The 21,549-nt window shown below is 41.1% G+C and overlaps 1 protein-coding gene across 8 annotated transcripts in view; it reads right to left on the bottom strand.

Moving 5' to 3' along the window:
* LOC145986771 (CB1 cannabinoid receptor-interacting protein 1-like) overlaps nt 1-21,549 on the bottom strand; it is a 159,872-nt gene that overhangs the window by 69,942 nt on the left and 68,381 nt on the right. For 3 of the 8 annotated variants that reach the window (XM_083121164.1, XM_083121167.1, XM_083121165.1), the window contains exon 2: nt 1,778-1,832. The exons of the other annotated variants lie outside the window; for them this stretch is intronic. In XM_083121164.1, coding sequence (XP_082977290.1) covers nt 1,778-1,822 — 45 coding nt within the window. In that variant the 5' untranslated portion in view covers nt 1,823-1,832. The remainder of the gene's footprint in view (nt 1-1,777; nt 1,833-21,549) is intronic. 8 annotated transcript variants of the gene reach the window in all.

Below are 21,549 nucleotides of genomic sequence, written 5' to 3'. Positions count from 1 at the left end.
ACATACGCAACAGTGTAGCCAAATGCAAAGGGGCAATATACTCTATCCCGGTTATCTCTGGAGCTGCGCCAGTAGTGATCCGAGACGAGTCCACCAATGAACACGTGAAAGGGAACGGGATTGCGTGGAGGGGGAAAGTGACTGCAGTCACCTGCTGCTTCGCTCTGCCCACTCGATCTCCTCTCTTCTCTGCCGCTGTGCGCGGGGTTACTCCAAAGATAACCGGGACAGAGTATAGGAAAACACATCTCGAAAACATCTTCGGCCCTCCTTGTAACAGTTTCTCAATCGCTATCAGCGCGAGGCGTGAAAGAAGTTGCAAATGACTTTCTGATGCAAGTCACGAGAGCGCATTCGATGCAACAGAGATCCCAGAAAGATAACCTGCTTCTCCTGATCTATCAGTTGACTCGTGACCTTCTACGAGCGACCCGATACGATCAGTCGGCTTGTGCGAGCGCAAGGGAGACCCCATTACTTCTTCTTGCAATCGGGCGAATCAACATTCTGCTGATAAAAGTGGAATGTCTTAAGCGACTGTAATGAGCTGCATGCACGTGACGCGAAAGGGTTAAGTACCTTTCGCCCGCAAAGATAGCTAATGATATTGTATTCATGTTATTTCACTTCGATTTTCAACTTTTCTAGGTTGGTAGCTACGACGAGGATGAGTAGAGAAGGCGTTTCAATAAAACGGTTGCTTTTATTTGTTGTGCGATATTTTCCCTCTTCGTGTTGGCAACACTTATTAACCACCATTTAAATTTGACTTCAGTTTGCTTTTAAGTCCACATGATGCAGAGATAGGCTAATCAGGACTGGGCCAACAGCGGGATCCAACTACTGTGTGCCTCCACCAGGTGTCCAACCCGGAACGGCGACGACGTGACTAAGCTTCCATCGGGAAGCCCTTGATTACCATTCGCTTAACAAAACTAAGCCATTTTCGAAACTAGGATTGGTGGAATGGATTGGAACACGCAGTTGCTGTCATGACAACTTGTAATAATATTATACGGTTGCAATTAAGTCAAGTGATTTAATTGTCTGGTTACTTCACGTGTGGAGCACGTGCAAAGCATGACGTTTCCAAGTCGACCACTGAGTAGCTCAAATGTAACATCCGTATGTAAATCGCCACCGTTCCCATTGAGATGTTGAAATGTGCCATGCGTGATCTCCTTCTCAGACTGCTTGAACGTGAACGTTGCGAAGGTGATAGGTCACATGTCAGACACGAGTCTAAAAACACGGACGTGACCTTAAATGGCAAGGTATCTTGTAGTTCCAATTATTGTTTGTAATGTTTGTCTCACTGGAACAGGTATCTTATTGTTGTAACACTCTCTCTCTCTGTCTTGAGAAACAGAAATGTGGGGGAGGGGGGCGATATAGAAAGGGCTAGAGAAAAAGGTAAATATATATATGGAGAGAAAAAGTCGCCACTACCTCTCTTCAAACACCCGTTCACGAAGGAACAAACATTGAAACGATCATACCTCGGCTCGAACTCAGGGCTTCACTTCCAAACACCAGACCTCGGAGACTAACCCGCATGTGTCATAAAGGGACTGAAGTGTAATTTTCTTGATTCAGAACTCTACGTCGTTGGTGCTTCTGTTTCAGTTCTTCAAGAATTCAATTCATGAACATTGTACTATAAATACACGATTAGACTCGGGACTAACCAACCGATCGGTGTGGATCAATTTATTTACTTTCCACCGACGTACCTCGGTGCACTTGAGAACTTTTTATTTAATTTCAAGCTACTCACCCTTTCCAGCAAGAATACTGAGTTCGCTTTACGCTCTACAGCCATGGACACTTACCTGCAACAAAAGAAACAAAACGTCATTAAATACGTACAACTTGTAACATAATATCATAACTTAGCTTACCTATGTGCATATATTGTACGTTTATTTATTAATTATGGATGTGTTCCTAAAATCGTATTAATCGCTATGAATGATGGCGTACATTAAGGAATAGGAGCGATGAAAACACGTCAAGCGCCATGTGCATACATGTGATACACGAATTTAGTTTACCAGCAGGCCTCGTACATCAAAATGATACACGGTGTAAGTCAGTTTTCCAGGGTCTGTGTAACAAAGTAACATTAATCACTGCGTATAAAATGAATATCCGTGGGTTCATTAAGTTGTAATAACAAAAAATTACATTAGAGAACCGTGTACTTGAGCATTATACTACACTCTAATATTTGTCTAAATATCACCTGACCCTGGCAAACAAAATAGTTCAATGTGGTCTGGCGTTTAACGTGTTGGACTGGGAGACATACAGAAACCATCCAAGTGGTGTACGTTATGAATAGAATGAATGAATGAATTAAAAGTTTTGTGTGCGTCGGCTCTTGAGGCCATCTTGCACCCTTAAATATGTTCCCTTACCTAAAATTCTGACTTTGAGAGATTAAAACAAGGGGTGTAAAAAGTCCCTTTGGAAAAATTAAAAGTGCAAGGTTGTAAAAAGCCCTGCACAAGACAAACACAAGATATTAAAAAGTCAGAAAAAAACTAAAAGCTTCCTCAGAGACGGTAGAAGAGACCAGCTCTTCGCAAGAATTTTAAAAACGTTGGACAAAACAGGGATGACAAACAGCTGGGAAGATTAAGAGTCTGTCTGAGGAAAGCAAAGTCGGCAAAACACTTAAAACAACATTACAAACACGACACGACGGAGGGTCCAGCCCTTGTAGCAAGTGACCATGGGTTAGACGGCTGTGTCCAATACGAATTCGGGTTAGAAGAATTTCCTCTCGGCGAGGAACACCATGCACCTTATGAATAGAGATCGGAAGTTGAGGTTCGAAAATTTCTTTAAAAAGGAACCTCTAAAATAATCTTACAAGGAAAACTCCCTAAAAATACTTTAAAAATGACGTAGAGAGTCTGCAATCTAGGGCCAGACACCCAGAAGACGCCGTTTTATCTCTCTCTCTCTCTTTCTTTGCAATTGAGCCGGTAACATATGGATATATTTTCCGCTGTAGAATTTTGAAAGTAAATACGACTAGAATGCACGAAAAGATCGTCTGTCACGCTTTAAAATGCTGAAAAATTAGTAAAAAGTATCCAAAAATACAGAACACAAAAAGAACAAAAACAATATTTTCTGTTCCTATCTGAAGGCAAACTGATACTATTATGTTTAGCATCATCATTACCATCCGAGCTCTGAAGGGGATTCTGAGACTTCCTCACATGTTTGCACATTTGATGCAATTACTATGACGAATACTACTACAAATATATTATTTCCTGATTTAGGATAAAGTAAATAAAGAGCATTTTCTATAGATTAACTTAGATATTCTAAATTCTTACTTTAGCGACATGACTCCATCCCTGAAACAACGAATTCGGCCCCGCACTGATTCTGGAGGTAAGCTAGGGCAGATGGACACATTGTCCGGTGGTTAACATGCTCAAACAACGGCCAACAATTCCTCTGGAAGGACCCCTCAGGTAGCGAAGCCGCAATTTGAGAAGCGTTGGGAAAGTTTTCACGACGAAGGCCTCTACTGCGTTCGTACTGGAGAGGGGAAGGTGGAGTGTAGCGTTCTTCCAGAGTCCTGGGCACACATGGGAAAACCTGGAACATCTTCCAAACCATTCTTGTCTAGATATGAAACTACAAGAAAATGGTAACTTTTCTGTGAAAATATTGGTATTAAATGGTTTTTCCATTCTGTACGTAAGCCTAAGGTGCATATAGGTTCCCAGGTTCATATATGAGTGATGGTTCTTGCAAAAACTTATGACATTGATATTCAAAAGGAGCTTCTGCGCGACCAGTGAGCTATAAAGTTCGCAACTATAATGGTCTTCTTATTCCAAGAATTTCCCATCTACCGTTTCGCCGCGATCGCAGGAAATAATTTTCTCTTTGCATCGCCATGCTTCCGTTGCAGTGAGCGCCAAACTTTATGGAAGACCCTTTGAGAAATAGTGGAAGCACCTTGGCCCTTATTGCAATCTCTTGTAATACGTTACTTTATCGGTACTTGCGCTAGTAGGAGTGTGCGGGGCGGAATGTTTTAGGTCGGAACGGGAAAAAAGTTGCCATTTTTTTACAGTCCCGACACTGTAAAAATCTCGAATTCTACACACTATTCCTCTTTCAACTGTTTGTTTTTGCACTTTTAGATTAAAACTAGCAATTTCCAAGACATTTTAGACACTTATAACTAGGGCTAGGATTTTGAAGACCTTAAAATTGCCAAAAAATGACCTTTAGAAAATGCATTTATGACCTAACACATGCAAGAAAATGCTCCATAAAATTAGAAAAATGACCTAAAAATTCTAAAAGATTTGTAGAACAAATGTATAAACTACCAAGAAAAATTCAAATTACAAATTAACGTTACAGTATCTATCACATGTTCATTGTGTATGGTAGTACAAGTAAGAAAATTCACTTTTTGTCATCTTTTTCACTTTAAGTACTGAGTTGCAGTGCACAGTGAAAATCATATGCAAGTTTTAAAAAATGAATGATTGTCGGTTGTCGGACAAAATAACCTTGTACATAGAAAAACATCTCTCGACTTCCAATGAACTTGACTTGAAATGAACAACATTACTTGCTGTTAAGTCACTTTCAATTCCATGGAGTGCAAATTGTTTCCCTGACAAAATGTCCGATACAGAGCACAAAACTTTGTACCCCTTGTTTTTCCATTCGGCGACAGTGTATTTACTGATAGAGGAGGAAATCACATTGTTTGAGCTGAATTGTTACACAACAGCTTGTATCAACAATACTGTACAGAATTTCTTCGTTTCTTCAAACACAGGAGTTCAGAACTGCCTTGAAGGCAATGAGACAAGGGTCGGGAACCTCTCTCCTTCAAAGGGTTACATTTGCATGTAGAATGCCCCTTCTTTCACCGAAATGTAGAAAAATGCATAAGATGACTTTTAAAAGGCCCAAAAATGACAAACAGTTTAAAAAGTTTAAAAACTGACCTTTACTCCAAAAAGGGTCAAAAAATGCAAAAGAATGCCCTAACAAAGGCATCCCAATTTATTCACTTACGTGTAAAACATGTTCCTATCTACTTATGCAATGTCTCTGCCTTACCAAAAAAAAGGTGCATTTGCATCAAAATCCTAGCCGTACTTATAACACTGAAAACATCAGTGATTGTAACGGCATTTCCTTACCTTGATAAATGCAGAACTAGATGACTTACTTGCCAGGACAAAACATGCTTTGTTGTGGCGTTCTAAACTAACATATTGTGCCCAGGACTCTGAAGGCATTAGAGTCGCATATAACTAACTATAATATCTGTATGAAGAAGAAGGGAATTGGTATAAGGACGATGAAGGAGAAATAACAAGAGTAAAGAAGAAAGAAGCGAGGAAGTGAGAAGGAAGATGAAAGGAAACTAATATTTACATCTTATATATATTAACACTCGTCTTTATTATATAATTATATCCTAAATACACATTCTATAACCAAACCATTAACTATTTATCTCAAGAATCTTCTCGATATTAATAGTTTCTTAAAGTCTCATCCTTAACAGGATTCTACATTCAAGTTCTCTAGAAATAACTAACTGCAACAACTGTAAGAAGATGATGAAGGGAATTGGTGTAAGGAAGATGATAAAAGGAGAAGTAAGAAGAGAAAAGAAGAAGGGAGTAAGAATAGGAAGAGAACAAGAATGTAGGAAATGGGAGAAAAAAGATGAAGAAAATTGGAAAGGGAATTGACGTTGACATATATTTTATATCTTACATATTTATATTAAGCCATTTTATATCATGTTATTATTATTATAATTATACACTTTATTATATGTTAATTAGCTATGGTATGTATTAATGAAACTAACCAAGAAGGCACAATATGAGATGATTAGAATCAAGGAATAGAGCAGACAAAAGAAAAGGAGATCTAACAGGGACATTACCGCCCAGCAATATATATATATATATATATATATATATATATACACAGCTAGGTATATATCAGTAGTAAGCAAGACACCATAAGAACTCAATCTAAGAATGAATGGAACATCATCTCAAAGAACAAGGAAAGAGAAGTCAGCCTGGTAGAAAAGGAGCCAGTCAGAGAAAGACTGACATGCTGGGAGAAGGTGAGCACGTGCCAGAGGTGCAAGGAGGTATTTTATATTCGTGCATGGAAAGTTAGACTGGGAAACATATGCTACAGAGAATTAATTAATTAAAACTCTTGGGTACGTCGGCACGTATGACCATTTTGCATCCTACACGGTGGACGAGGAAAATCCTCCTATCTAAAATCATTACCTTAGGGTTAAAGAAGGAACATAAAGAGCCCCTTGAGAAAGGCTAAGAGCGAAAGGTTGTCAAGGGACCTGCAGTGGACGTACACAACACGTTAAAAAGGCAAAGAGAGATTAAATACCTTTTCAGAAACAGTGTAACAGCCCCCTCTCTTTGCAAGAAGGTAAACACATTTGATAAAACAGTAATCATTTCCCAACGTGGACGATAAACACTTGGGAAGGTTATTTTTTTTTTCTGAGGAACGTAACATCGGTACATTCGAGAACAATATGACAAATATTTAAAATTACATTACATACATGACACTTTGGAAGGTCTAGCTAGCCCCTGCAGCAGATGGTCACTGGTGCGACGGCTGTGTCCAATTCGAAGTCGAGTTAAAATGACCGCGACGGGAGAGACGTTACGAGGAATGCCATGCACCAATAGTGGGCTCGATATCGCGAAGAGTGTTGCTCTTCCTGCCACGTGTCAACGGAGTCTCACTTATCGGACGTAAGTGAAACACCTTCTCGGTCAATCTCTGCATATCGTTTTCCGACGTCAGGTTAAATGCTCTCGTTGTTACGCTAAGTGCAGTGTATTTATGCTAAGATATTTAAAGCTAGAAAGCCTAACCTAACCACGAAAGCATTCAGCGCTTGCGTCAGAAGACGAAATACGGAGCTTGACCGTGAAGGTGTTTGACTTACGTGCGATGAGTCATACTAGAACGAAACATATTCTGCAGGTCCGTGGCTGGCAGGAGGTGAACAAGAACATTGCCGTCTGCATCGGCAGACTTGGCGGCAGCAGCGGATGCCTCGTTATCCTTGATGCCCACGTGACTACGGAGAAGAGAAGTGATTCAACGGACAGTGTCTCTCTTGGGAATCCAGCCCATCAGCCCATCACATCACATATGGTTACCAATTGGTTCGGAAGTCTATTGCGGACACATGGTAATGGGCGCGAATCGAGGTTCATGGTGGCGTAAAAAATTTGACGGCCTTTGCACAAAGTAGCGGCATTAGTAATTCGCAGCAATTAATTTTCGCCGAACTAGCCCCAATCCCTCGGAGGGGGTTTATGCGGCTCTTTGCTAATTAGCCAACGGGCGGTTATCACAATGGAGCAAATGACGCCTATCTCGAAACGCACTGAATTATTTCCACAAAGTGTGCGTGTGTTTCGCTCATGCATCAATCCGATATTGTGGCATTATCTATTCGGTAACCACTGCATTAATCAAAGTCGGTTACCATGGCAATGGGCCATAACGCGACCTCGTCACGGTTAATTGCCGCATGGTCGTGATTGCTAGGTGTTAAATTTCCGTAACGTAACAGTTTTGCCAGGATGCAATAGAAGGGGTGTACCGCCATCATCATCCCACCTCAGGTCTTGGGGACCGGTGACATGTCACTTGAAATCGAACCTAAAGATATATAAGTGACTCTTCACACACTTGGATTGAGACTTGGAAGAACTCACCTCTTCGCGGTGTGCGACGTGAAAGCATTCGGAAAATATTAGGTGCACTTACATGAAGAAGCGCCGTTCTCGTATGCAACCAGGTTTTTCCAAGAATAGAGCGGGTTGCATATGGACAAGTATATTTGCGAACTACTGCACGGCAACTGCATATTCATTTCTCATCTCATGTGCAAGCCATCGGCTGTGCGCACTACATCACTATGATTCCCCCCTCCTTTTCAGATATTCTATACTTTCACACAAGTTCCGTGTAGGTGAGTTCTGGTTGTCCTGTCTGTGAGAGACAAAGGTATTAGCATGACGGGAAACAAAACATAATAGATTTAATTTTCAATTGAATTGAATTCTTGTTGTTTTAAGTCCACTTTATGCATACTGTATATAGGTTAATCGGGACTGGACCTACAATTCAAAGTGGGATCCACATCCATTTTCAATGCAGATAGCTTTTTCATGATTGTTTTGTTACCTTTGCGCCGATCATGTTGTCAGATATGCGGTTCTTAGAACCAAAAGGGCCTCCCCGATGGCCTAGTGGTAACATCGTCGCCTTGTAATCAAGGAGTCCCGGGTTAGATACCCGGTAGACGCACATGGCACAATGGTTCGGATACCATTTTGAACTGTAGGCCCAGTCCCGATTAGCCTTTTTGTGCATAAAGTGGACTTAAAAACAAAAATTCAATCTTAGAACCGAAAAATTATAATGTATACATTTTAAGAGCTTATATAAAGTAATAAAGAAATCAGCTTATGTACAAAATCAGTCCATGCCTAACTTTAATTTGTAACACGATTAAGCCTTGTTTCCATATTAAAGACACTACAGTTGCTGACCAAAGCAACTTTAGCACATCTAAGTTTTCATTTCCGCTGTTTCGCAGGATGTTCAAAATTCTACTCACTCCTTATATCCGAAGAAAAGCACTAGTGGCAAAAATAACGAAGAAACGATGCAAAAGGAAACAAAACCATTTGCTTACCAATCAAAGGCAGCAGACAATAAATTACGAGCAGAGCTTCCTTCGAAAGATTTGCATCCGGAGAACAAAAGCCACCTGGCGGGCGAACGAGGAAACAAAGCGCTTCGGGCGATTATTTACGAGAGAAGGTCAACTGTCCCTGCCCTATTGTTCAACAAGTCATTCTGCACGATGCGATGAGGAAGGAGCGGGGGGGGGGGGGCATGCGCTGCAACCTTTTACAGGCATGCATCGGTGCTTAAAATCAAAACGGCCGAACCATAACACCTAACAGCCACGCCTCCCTATAGTTTAGACACAATTGGCGATTTGATGGAACCGAGAGTGCAATTATGACGTTACATCCGCTTTTGAATGCTTTGTTTAATTTCGAAGTTTTGAGCACATGTCCAATATAAGAGAGAGAGCTCATTCTATAAACACTCGTGCATGGGATCAAAAGCTGATAATGCAAAAGGGACATGGGCATTTAAAATAGAGACGAGAATGAGATCAGAGGCTTCAACGCTTGTTGAGACGAAAACGAGACTTACTGTCCCGAGCCTTTAAGTAAAGTAGAATTGAAGATATGTGAAAATTTCTTCTAAATGAAAACTGATTTACTGCGCGAGTTGGTCGTGCACCTGGTGTGGCCTACTGAATACATGTCTTATGTATGTTGTTTAACGTGGTTGCAAACAAGGACAGACAAGATTGATTTTGATTGATTGATTCGGTGTTTTAAGTCCACTTTATGCACACTAAGGCTAATCGGGACTGGACCTACAGTTTAAAGTGGGATCCGAACCACTATGTGCCTCCACCGGGAATCGAACCCGGGACCCCTTAAGGACAGACAAGAGTCGAAACCTGATCGCGACGGAAGTTTAAAAACTGAGAATGGAGAGGTGTCCCCTTTCACAGTCTCGTCTTGTGTTGTAGCGGTATCTCTGCAAACAAAGTTATGTTTTTAACAATATGCTAAACTTCTAACTGAAAATCACCAACGGAAAGACAGCAACTTTTAAATTTGCAGAACCCTAAACTCCGTGGAATACCAGCCTGGGCATGGGTGTTCTTTCCGAGTGTCCCTTCATCAATTTCATATCATCACTCATCTTCGCGATTGGCCAAAGGTGACGTAAAAGCAAAGTAAAATAAACCAAATCAATCAACTCCGTGGCGCAACAGGCCCTACCCGCATCTCCCTGTAATCAAGGAGCCCAGGGTTCGTTACCCTGTGGAGGCACATGGCGGCCCGAGCACCAATTTAAACTGTAGGTCCAGTTCCGATCAGCTTAAACTTCAAATTTCCGTGGCGCAGCAGATCCTTTGAGAGGCAACGCAAGCCAAGCGGCATTTCGTTGGGTGACGTGTGGTCAGCACAACCGAGTCCCATCTGCCTTTAGAGATGCTATTGCTTCCAAGTAGCTCTCCAATTGTTTTCACGATGCTGCGCCAAGCGACGAAATTCTACAGTTACTTGCAGGAATCGAAACCGGGCCCCGCACAAAAGGAGAAAGCGCTAACCATAATGTTACACAGGAGATAACTTTACAGAAAGCCATGGGAAAGTTTGTTGCCAAAAAATTATACCCAAAAATGTATACACTGGTATTTACGAAAGGCGTAGCCTATGTTTTCTATCGTCATATTGTCTCTTATTTATGCAAATGTTTCTTCATTAAGGTGGTCAAGTGTAGTAGTCTTCAACATTCTAATACACATAAACACACACACACACACACACGCATCCACACATGTGAGGCAGCAAAAGACAATGAAAGGAAGAAAGGCTTCCCAACATGCCACTTCTTTAAACTATATGTACGGTACAGTACACAGGTCTACTTTCTATGTGGATAAAGTGTCGAGATAATGTGCAGGTAGAGTATCGTTTTAACGCCGTTTTTTGTAATTAAGGAGTCCTGGGTTCGATACCCGGTTGAGGTACATAGTAGCTCGGATCACACTTTAAACTATAGGTCCAGTCCCAATGAGCCTTTCTGTGCATGAAGTGGACTTAGAAACAAACCAGTAGGGCATCATTGGACTGGACGATATCTCCCAATTCCTCCAATGAGAAATCGATACCCGCTATTGTTTAGTTACCAGGACGTTCTATTGAAGAACATAACCACATTTCTCGTCATACTAATCCAATTACTAAATATTCCAATAGCCATAAGCAGGAAGGCAAATGAAGGTATTGTAAAATAACGGATACTCTTGTTTACCCTGGGCTTCACAGGCGACCTGTGAAACAGCAGGAGTCTGGCAACGACAACAAATCCACATTACTTCCGCTCGAATTCAGTTTATGCTCTCCTTGCTCCCTGAGCCGGAGCGGTTAGGGCTTGGGGGTTGGAGAAGGAAGCGGTTCCTGGAAGGGGTAACGCGGTGGAAAGGAAGTTACCAACGTTCCGAGGGAAACAACGAAAATATTGAACTTGATCCCGGCGGCCGCAAGAAAGATTTATTGACAGTGCAAATTACAAAGTCGATCAAGACAAAACTGCCAGAGACATCTGGAGGCGAGGAGGGAAAGCTCCGGCTGCAGGTTTCCGCGTTTAAAGGGGAAACTTTGTTTGCTCGGCGAAACGAATCCGAAGAGGGGTAAATCCTCATTGAATTACAACGGGTTTGATGCAAGGATTTGGCCTAAGCACCTCTTCGAGAGTGCTGTGGGGCTTTCACAAGGGGGGGAGGGTCTGGAAAGCAACCGAGCACTATGCTGATCACACCACATATATTCCACTTCGCTACTTAGTTTCCACGACGGCTTACGGTCAGTATCGGCTTGTTTTCATGGTGTTCTAGGTTCTATTACCTACGATGCACATTTAGGTAGATTCTGGCCTCCCTTTTGCTTTAAGTTGCTGTTTTTAGTCGACTTTATGCACAGATAGGCTAGTCGGGACTGAATCTACAGTTTAAAGTATCCGAACCGCCATGAGCATCCTCCTGGTATCAAACCCAAGACCCCTTGATTACAAGGCGACATCGTTACCACTACGCCATCAGAGAGTCTCTGGTCTCCCTTTTAAAACACTAATTCAGTTATATTACCATTTATGCATAAAATGAGCTGTAAAACCAACTTTTCCAGCAGTTTATCTAAGAACAGGGTGCAAGAGACTGAAGGAAACTGCATGACTGGGTACAAGAGAAACATTAAAAAGTTGTAAAGATTATATTCAACTGCAGTTAGGCGGTAGTTCTTCATAGTTTTCCGGTAATGGTTCTATGCAGTTACGAAACTCAAAATAATTTTAGATCCATTATACCCAGGGTAATTTCCTGGGCGATCCCATAATGTACCGTTATGGCAGCTTTACTCGTGCCTTTCTTTGGACTTTCGTATGGGAGATGTTTCCCTTAGAGACAGCCCGTCCGTTGCATTTAGAAGATACGTGACAAATAGGCTATGTCGTAACGACCTGTAGAATCTTTGAAAATGTAAAGGACAAAGAACTCCAAATTCCTAACATTTAGCCATCACCTTTCCAGACAGGAAACAGCTTTAAACATCTAAGGAATGTCTTGTCAGACATTGCCGAACTTCCTTGAGCTTCCTTGATTGCCATCATTGCAAACAGGTGCAAACAACCGCAATAAAGGACGAGACTGCATTATTGAGTAAATTCGATTGGAATAAATGTCTGGGAGAACAAGGGTTCAGTCAGTTGCTGTCAGTTTTAGAACGAAGATTGAGAGGAGAGTTAGTAGGATTAGATGGGGAGAAGCAGGAGTACGATCCGAGGAAGAACTTGTTAGAGCGAGTCGCAAGTCAGACTCTTTGTACAGTCAAGACCATACTTCGCAGAACTTCACCTGCCATACAGAGACAGGTATACAGTTTCTTTCAGCCATGCTGATCCAGTCTGTGGGGGTTTAGAACTCAAGTGTTGTGTATTGCCATTCATATGTGTGTAGTTATTGCCTCTCGCACCTTACCATCAAGTCAAGTTGCTCAATAGACGAGGATGAATGATTAGTGAGCTACATCAACCCATTGGGACATCTAAAAGTCTCTGATTCGATCCCCGTTCCTAGGAGAACGTTACGATGTGCCATTTTATTTATTGTCGAAGCCATTTATGTTTAATACGATCAGATCCACTGCAGGCGTACTTTGTCACATCCCTTTTTTATTTTGTTTCATTATTCATTCACATTGTCGCTTTTAATTAAAGCTACACATTACTATCACAGTGGGAAGAACGGATTTGGGTGAGTAGTGACGTTATATGGGAGATATCGAGACCTGAGATTATCGTTTTGACGCAAACTTACTACCCTCACGCGCCCTCATCTTCCGGACGGTAAGGGTGAGATCTGATCATGACCGGCCATCCTGGCAGGTTTTCCGTTTTTCCTTCATGCACTACTTCATGCACTAGTACACGCAAGATTTTTCCGGGGGAAGAGGAGGTTGCATTCTCGCTGGAACGGAATACACAATAAAATATTTCGTAATTATCATTTTTCGTTTTCAAAGTTGTTCAAAGACAGAAAACATTTGGGGTCATTTTAAAGGGGGTTGTATTTACCATTTTCGTCGAGTTCCTTACTGCTTTCATTTGAAACTTTTGATTTCTCAAAATTTTGGAGGGAGATGTAGCCCCATCAGCTCCCCCTGCATACACCAGTCGCTGCAAGCAAATGCTGAAAGGGCACCTTCAACGAAGACCACAGGAAGCACCATTCCACTTATCATCATTCGTCCTCTCATCTCTCCGTCTCGGTTAACTCAACAGTACAAACTAGCAAGGTTTATTAGATCAGCCAACCAACAGAAGGAAAGAATTTTAATCCACAATGCCGAGGCTAATCACATAATACCTAGAAGAAGAGTCTGAAGCAGGCGTGTATATCACGAAGTCAAATAACACACCATGACAATAAAGTAACAAAGTGGATGCACATTTAACACAATCCACTTTTGTGTCTCAATGAATGAAGCAGCATTGTATTGTGTTTTGACAACAATTATAATGTAATTGTATCAGAACAAGGGTCCCTAATTGAATCAATCTCATTGTCCAACAGCAACATCCAGTACGTCCGACAATGTATACAGGTAACGACAATGAAACAGCAAGGGGAGAACGCATATAAACCACGCACTGTTCGCTAACATAACAGGGTGAAGGCTGTAAGTGCTAATTAATTCCTATGGATGGGGGGGGGGGGGAAGGAATGAGGGTTTTGTAAATGGTAATGTAATTGCATCGACACAAAAGTCAACACCGAATGATAGCGACAGAGAGAGGAAAACGGTATCGACTACGCTAAAATGGAGCTCGAATGTATATTGTAACTTTAACATTCCAACTACACTTTACTCTTCAGACCTCAATTTACTTCCACGTAATACACCCAAACGTCAACCTCACTTCCACGTAGTGCACCCTGGACTGTATTTTGCAGACTAACGAGGCTCTGGCGTCTGGACATGCGACCGGTATAATCCTCTGTAGGGCTGTGTGTATGTTGCTCTGTGTTTTATCCTTATGTGCCTAGTGCCCCTTTCCAGCCTCAGCTTTTAACCCAGGTAAGAATGTTTTAGTCCTCGGACACGTTTTTACTTTAATTATGGTTAGGGACTAGGCTCCGTACAATGCGACGGGGGCAAGATAGCCTAAGTGTTGACGCACCCATAGTTTTCAATTCAATCAGTAAGACCTCAAAGGGCCTTCCCGATGGAGCAGTGGTAGCGTCTTCGCCTTGTAATCAAGGGGTCCAGGGTTCGATACCCGGTGGAGGCACATAGTGGTTCGGATCGGACTTAAACTGTAGGTCCAGTCCCGATTAGCCTTACTGTACATAAAGTGGACTTAAAACACCAAATCAATCAGTCATTAAATAAGACCTCAATTTAAATCTTACTTGCGCCAAAAAGTTAACCAGCGTGGTGGAATGGTTATCACAGTGCAAAACCAAGAGATCCAGGTTCGATTCCGTGTCTGGGCATGGGTATTGTTTGGTTGAGTTGGTGTTTTAGGTCCACTTTATGCACAATCAGGCTAATCGGGAATTTACCTACAGTTTAAAGTGGAATCCGATCCACTATGTGCCTCCACCGGGTATCGAACCCGGAATCCCTTGATTACAAGGCTACGACGTTACCACTGCGCCATCTGGGAGGGCCTGTAAAATAAACCATATCAAAATAAATGCTTTCCCCTTCACCTTTTTGACTTTCTGGCTATCACGTTACAGAAGATGGAACGAATTTTGTGAGTGGTTGAAATTACAGTCTTGTACTCAGGGTACAAAGACCACCGCGACTGAGAATATTCAGAGTGACTCTCCTTAGAAATTTCCGACAGGTGCTAAGAAGGCAACTTTAACGAAAGCCACAAGCGCTTCCTGGTGTGTCCCTTCCTCCCTCTCCATATTCTTGCCCTGAAGGTCTCCGCTACAAATAAGAGACACTGCACGAGTCAAGCACAACCGTACACAAACAACTCCATCGATTGACGAAAGTTTGTTTACAAGTACTGAGAATATAAATCAATGATATCATTTCCCCTCATGCTTCCCTTACTGATTTTACCCTCTCATTTTGTTGACTGTTTTGTTTTTTCTTCTCTGCAAGTTCCTCTTATGTAATACGCAAGACTTGGCAATATCGACTTCCCAATATCATACAGCATTCAGTTACGTGAATTTATATTCTTCCAACGACGTATTTTGTTTCATAACCAAATACACAACGCAGTTTTCTCTTCGATGTTTATACGTTACCATGGCTCACTTAGGCTATTTTCCCAAACATGCTGCACAAACAACCACAACAGAATCAATACGATCATTTGACGTTCCTGTCAACACCAAGAAAACTTTATAAAAAATATGTCGCTTAGAAGCTTCGCCAGATAGGGACTGGAGTCCTCCGCCTTAAGCTTGGGGGAAACCGGAATGTTCACATTTTACGATTCTATTTTGTCCTGGGTACGTGCCAATGACACAAAGACCAAACACGAAAATAATCTTGTTAAGGATCTAATAAATAACGTATCAATATTTGCTTGTATATTTCAAATCAGACACACAAACTGTATTAGTTGGCTGGATGGTATTTTTTAGCAAAAATGCATGTTTTCCGTGCGTTTAACAGTTCACATAAATATACTTTCGAGGATTTAGTTCACACACACAAGCTTGAAGAGTACATAATTGCAGTCGGAGCGTGGTGCTCACCACATCACCTCCAGTACGACCGGATCGAGAATCCGTGGCCGTTCTCACACTCCCTATGGGTCTTGGCACTGTGCAATGCATAGGAGATAGTTTTGCCTTTACTTTAACCTGTTAGGGTGGGATAATAGTAACGCACCAGTATTTTGTTTCTTAAAATTTTGGTGCAACGCAAGGTTTTGCAGTGTTGATAGGTTTTGTGTTACATTTAGTACAAGATTGGACACTTCTGAGAGTGGCCATCATTTGAAAATTTGCCTTTTGGGATATGGGGATCTCACCCTATTAGTTACGTAACGTTTGAATACTGCACATAATCATTGTTTTGTAAAAACGTTCTGATGAATAGTGGCAGCAATGAATTGAGGATTTAGTTCACATACACAAGCTTTAAAAGTACATAATTATGGTATGGTGGTAATGAAATATTCAGAAAGAAATGTATACTGCGACAGTATGATCCTATCCTCCCAAGAAGAAATTGCATGTTATCAAGTTTACCGTTACCTTTTGGTTTCTTTCTGCATTATTCTACTGTAGTTGTGAGGATGGTTCCAACCTAACAAGGTGTTGATGTTTCTCCACCTATTAGAATGCAGAAAATGGTTATATCTAATACACTGGCCGTTGAAGATGAGGTAAGCCTCTTGTAGAACCTGCATGCTCGCTCTTTTCCAAGGAGGCAAGTGTAGGGATGGTACGGAAACCGAGACGAAAACGAGAGCAGACCCTTCGAGAATTGTCAAGACGAGACCGTGAACTAGACAGACCTCTGTGAAATCGTTGACAGAGAATTTCGATCTCGTTCGAGCTTTTGGTATGGTATTGAATAATTTAACTCAACCAAATATATTTTTCTATCTCTTCAGGCATAGCAAGCGGGCCTCATCATTTATAGAGAAAAACACTGATTTTGTTGACAATGATTGCAAACTCAATCGATAACTTCCTTGGCGCAGTGTTAGCGTCGTTGGCTTGTAATAAAGGGGGGTCCCGGGTTCGAAACCCGGTGGAGGCACATAGTGGATCGGATTCCACTTTAAACTGTAATTCCAGTCCCGATTAGCCTTACCGTGCATAAAGTGGACTTAAAACTCCAAATCAATCAATTGTAAACGTATGGTGCGTGGTTGCATATGTATTCAGAATAAAATTCTGATTTTCGCGGGCAGGTAGCGTCGAAACGAGGCGTCCAAAAGAAATTAAGAAATATTTGCTCGCCTTAATTATCTCTATGCACCGTGAGTGTTCGTGCGGTGGCACGCTGTCTATCGTGTTATACTACGTAGATATATTTCGAGATTCGAGCTGAGACTAAGACAACTAGAATGAGCGAGACCGAGACACTGCAAAGTTTCCTATTATCTCGGTGCCATCTCTAGTGCAAGTGCAATTTAAACTTCAAAGCAATGTCGCAAAAACGTCCACAGTGTGAATATCCTCTGCAAGAAACCAGTTTTCATCGTTTCTATTAATGCCTGCAAAGTTTCCCGTCTCTAGGCATTGTGTGGTGTGTGTTTGCAACGCAAAGAACCTTTGGCCTTTCTCTTTTTGCAATATTTATCTCCTGCCAGAGGCTGGTAACGGAACCACAGCTACTAGATTTAATTACCTTTTTGTTTACTGTAGCTGTTGAAACAGGAGCGCCGGCTGTGGGCGCTGTTGACACTCGGCTGCTGGTGAGTGCACTGTAAAAAAAAATACACTTTCTGCACACTTTTGGAACACTTCCTAGAAACTACTTTTGATCACTTCTTGTACACATTAAATGTGCACAAGAAGTGTACACGAAGTGCTAAAAAGTGTACAAAAAGTGCAGCAAAAGAAGTGTACAGGAAGTGTGCAAGAAGTACTTCCAATATAAAGGTATCCCAAAAGTGTGTAAGAAGTGTGCTGCAGAAACTACTTTTGATCACTTCTGGTACACTTTACACATTTGGAACACTTCTTGCACACATGAGATATATCGCAATTCAGTACTCATACTAAGTTTCTAGAATAAAAATGCAGTTGACTCACATTTAACTTGACAATTGAAGGAGGAAAAAGCAACAACTTTCAACTGTGAACATTAAATTTTGTGAGATGCGTGTTTCTTTTTCGGACACACGTACCTTCTACTTATATAGTCCAGAATCAAAAAGATTGCTCATGGGAGATTCACTTTTATTCACTGCAGTACATTTTCTTCTTTAATTTGTATCTTAGATGTTCACATATTTTTCGAAGAGTGTTAAAGCACAATTTTTCACTATGATTACAATCGAATGTATCATTATTTGTTGTACAAAAACTTATGTTTCTTGTACACATTTTGACAGAACCATCTAGCGGCCGGTGAAGGAACAACCAGCCCCCGAAGTTAACGATCTGTTTTGGTGTGCTTTAAAGATGAATAGTTCGATTTAAGAAAATCTATTAATTTCCTCGGAACATTCAACTTTATCCTTCTTCAATTTTAATGAGATTTATCCAATTATCAAATTGGTACATTAAACAAAAAAGTATTGATAGTTTCATGATGCAATGCGATTTCCATGTGTTCCAGGAAAAAAATAGTTATATTTTGTTATTGTTTAATGTTGCTTGCTTTCAAGTGTGTTACTGCTTTATATAATGAAATTGATTTATGTTCATAAGATATTCATTTGTCAAAAAAGTATAAAATAACAATCGATATGACCAACAACACAAAATGAAATCATGTGCTACAAAAGTGTACAAGAAGTGTACACTTACTTTAAACAAAAGTGTACAGAAAGCGTTGAAGAAGTGCACACAACTTTGAATGTGTCCCCAAAGTGTGCAACAAGTGTAAAAAATTTCGTCATTTCGGGTCGCACACATCTAGAACACTTTAAGTACACTTTTGCAACACCTTCAGTACACATCTTGTGCATATTATATGCAAGAAAGTGTACCAAAAGTGTACAAGAAGTGTATTTTTTTTTACAGTGTGTTCAGCACACTTACGAAAGAACTCCCTCCCTTCAGTGTTGCCACCCAAATTGTGTGCAACAGCGATTGTTATGGGCAGCTAACACAGGGCACACTTAGACGAGTGTGTACAAATATTTGTGCTTTCGCGCACTCAAGTATCAATTCCGCATACTTCAGTTTCATAAGATTTCAGTGTAGAGTTGGGGGCAATGTTTCTAAAACTAGACATTCAGATGGAGACCTGTAAGCACGATAATGTTTCCGAAACTCGACTTTTCATGTGGAGGTTGGTCCTTAGATAATGTCTCCAAGACTTGTCGCTTTTTATTTGCAGTCGAAGTTTTGAATTCGGGTGTAAACTCTGGTAACGTTTATCGGACTTGAGAGGGAAAAGCACAATCGAAAAAGTGAATCGTTGCAATTTCTGTAGCCCAGGAATTGATACCAAAAACTGGTAACGTTTCTTCAGCTTGGCGTTCGTCGTACAGTGGGACGCATACGTATTATCAAGCAAATTGTCCATCGTCATGTTTATTGGCTCTGTTTTACGAAAATAGAGCTCAAATAAAACTCCAGACAATCTACTGAAACCTGTGCACCAACATACATAAAAAGCCAGTCCTTAAAAACACGATGGATGCAAGAGGGAAAGAAATGAAAATTGTCATGGATAATTTGCGATCAATACTTGTGCATCCCACTGTACTGTCACTGCCGTCGACATGAAGTCATTTTAACTTGACTTCGTATCGGACACAGTCATCTCACATGTTGTCATTTGCTGTGCCGCGCCTGTAACGTTGATTTAAGAGTTAGGCACATCCTTCTCGAATGTGTCGATTTAAAATTCCTCGGACACACTTTTAACCTTCCCAACAATTTATCATGCATACTGGGAGAAGATGACTGTTTTAACTAACGTGTTTAGATTTTTGAGAAGAGCGGGTTTCTTCCACTGGCTCTGAGGAAGTTTTGAATGCGTCCTTACCTTTTTAATGTGTTGTGTATAACCATTGCAGGTTCCTTTAAAACCTTGCCAGTTTAACCTTACTCAACGATCTCTTTACACCCCTTTTTAACTCTCAGTTAAAGGTTCTTAGATAAAGGGGATATCTCAGCGTGTACATTGCAGGGTGCAAAATGGCCATATGTGCCGACGCACTCCCAACATTAAATCATTAATTCATTCACGTAATTCGGAGAATTGTCAGAAACTAAGAGACGTAAATAATGTTCTGAAGACAGAGAATATCCCAGAGGATGATCACGAAACGTGAGGAAAAAACGTAATTTCAGATGTGTATCGAACTGCACGAAATAGGTTATGCATCTCAAAATACACTTCTGGTGCAATAAAACGTCATCGACTGATTTGTTTCTTCAGCAACGGACAGTGCAGGGAGCATCCATACCTTAATTCAATAGAACTGCATAAAAATGCATTTCCTTCCCTGCGTGCAAGGAACCATTACATCCCCGTTCCGGAGATCGAAGACTGAAAAAAGTGGGAAAGAAACAAGGTTTGGCTTGCAGGAGCTGCAGATAGCTCCAGAAAGTGGAATACAAGAGAAGCAAGCCTAGCAATAATTCCAAAGGAAAGAAGACGTCGAGAGGAAGATAAAGAATTCCCCTACATCCCAGGGAGATGGATGAGATGGAAACGAAGGAAGACGTTAAACGGATAAAGGAAAAGGAACGATCTTTACACAGGCGCTAGACAGACGGGGCCTTAGAGTATGTACAAGAGCTCCAAAGCGGATGCAGAGGAAGGTTACAAGATCAAGTGGAGAATGGACGAGGTTTCCGCTCGCTCAATTCCTCCGAAGAGCTGGGACGGGGTCCCTCCAATCTATTTCTTTTCTTTCTTATTAAAGTTGCATTACTTTATTGAACGTTTCAGGTCAATGTCAATAGTAGCTATTAAGTTTGATTGTAACCATAAATTTGTGATTAAAATTCTATGTAAACTTAAAATACAGGGCAATATTAGTTAACTAACCAGACTCCGTCGTGGAGTGGTTAGCGTAGCGCGCTACGAGGTCAGTGGTCGTAGGTTCGTATCTTGGACGTTTCATTGTGTTCTTTGGACTCTTTCAGTAATTTTCAACGTTGTTATTGATTACAGAGCGAAGTGAAATAACCAAAAATATATTTTTCAAAAATTGCCAGAGTTTAGGCGAGTTGTGGGGAATCTATCCCGCTGTGAATGCGTCTTAAGCTCGTCTTCCAAAGCTGAAGGTGACGTTTCTCTTAAGTTCACTTTATGCACAAATGGCTACACGAGACGGGTTCGAACCACTGTGTACCTCCACCGGGCATCGGCCTCACCAAAAGATAATCCTGGGAAATCTTAATCCTTTGGATTGAGCAAGATTCACACGCACAGGATAATAAGATAGAAAGAAAGTGTTATAGAAGATTGAGAAACAGCAAGAAAGAATGAAAGATACTGAAAGAGAGGAAAAAAGAGAAGTAGCGAAACAGATAAAGAAAGAGAGAGAGAAAGGAAACAGAAGTAGGAACGAGAGAAAATAAGGAAGACGTAGAAGTCCACTTTATGCACCGATAGGCTAATATGGACTCGCCTTGTAGTTTAAAGGAAAATTCAAACCACTGTGCCATATGCCTCCACCGTGGAT

The sequence above is a fragment of the Lepisma saccharinum genome, chromosome 4, assembly GCF_977018435.1.
Source record: "Lepisma saccharinum chromosome 4, izLepSacc3.1, whole genome shotgun sequence".
In the NCBI taxonomy this organism is placed as follows: Eukaryota; Metazoa; Arthropoda; class Insecta; order Zygentoma; family Lepismatidae; genus Lepisma; species Lepisma saccharinum.
The sequence above is the reverse complement of the archived record's forward strand: the minus strand, read 5'-3'. Positions and strand labels throughout refer to the sequence as shown.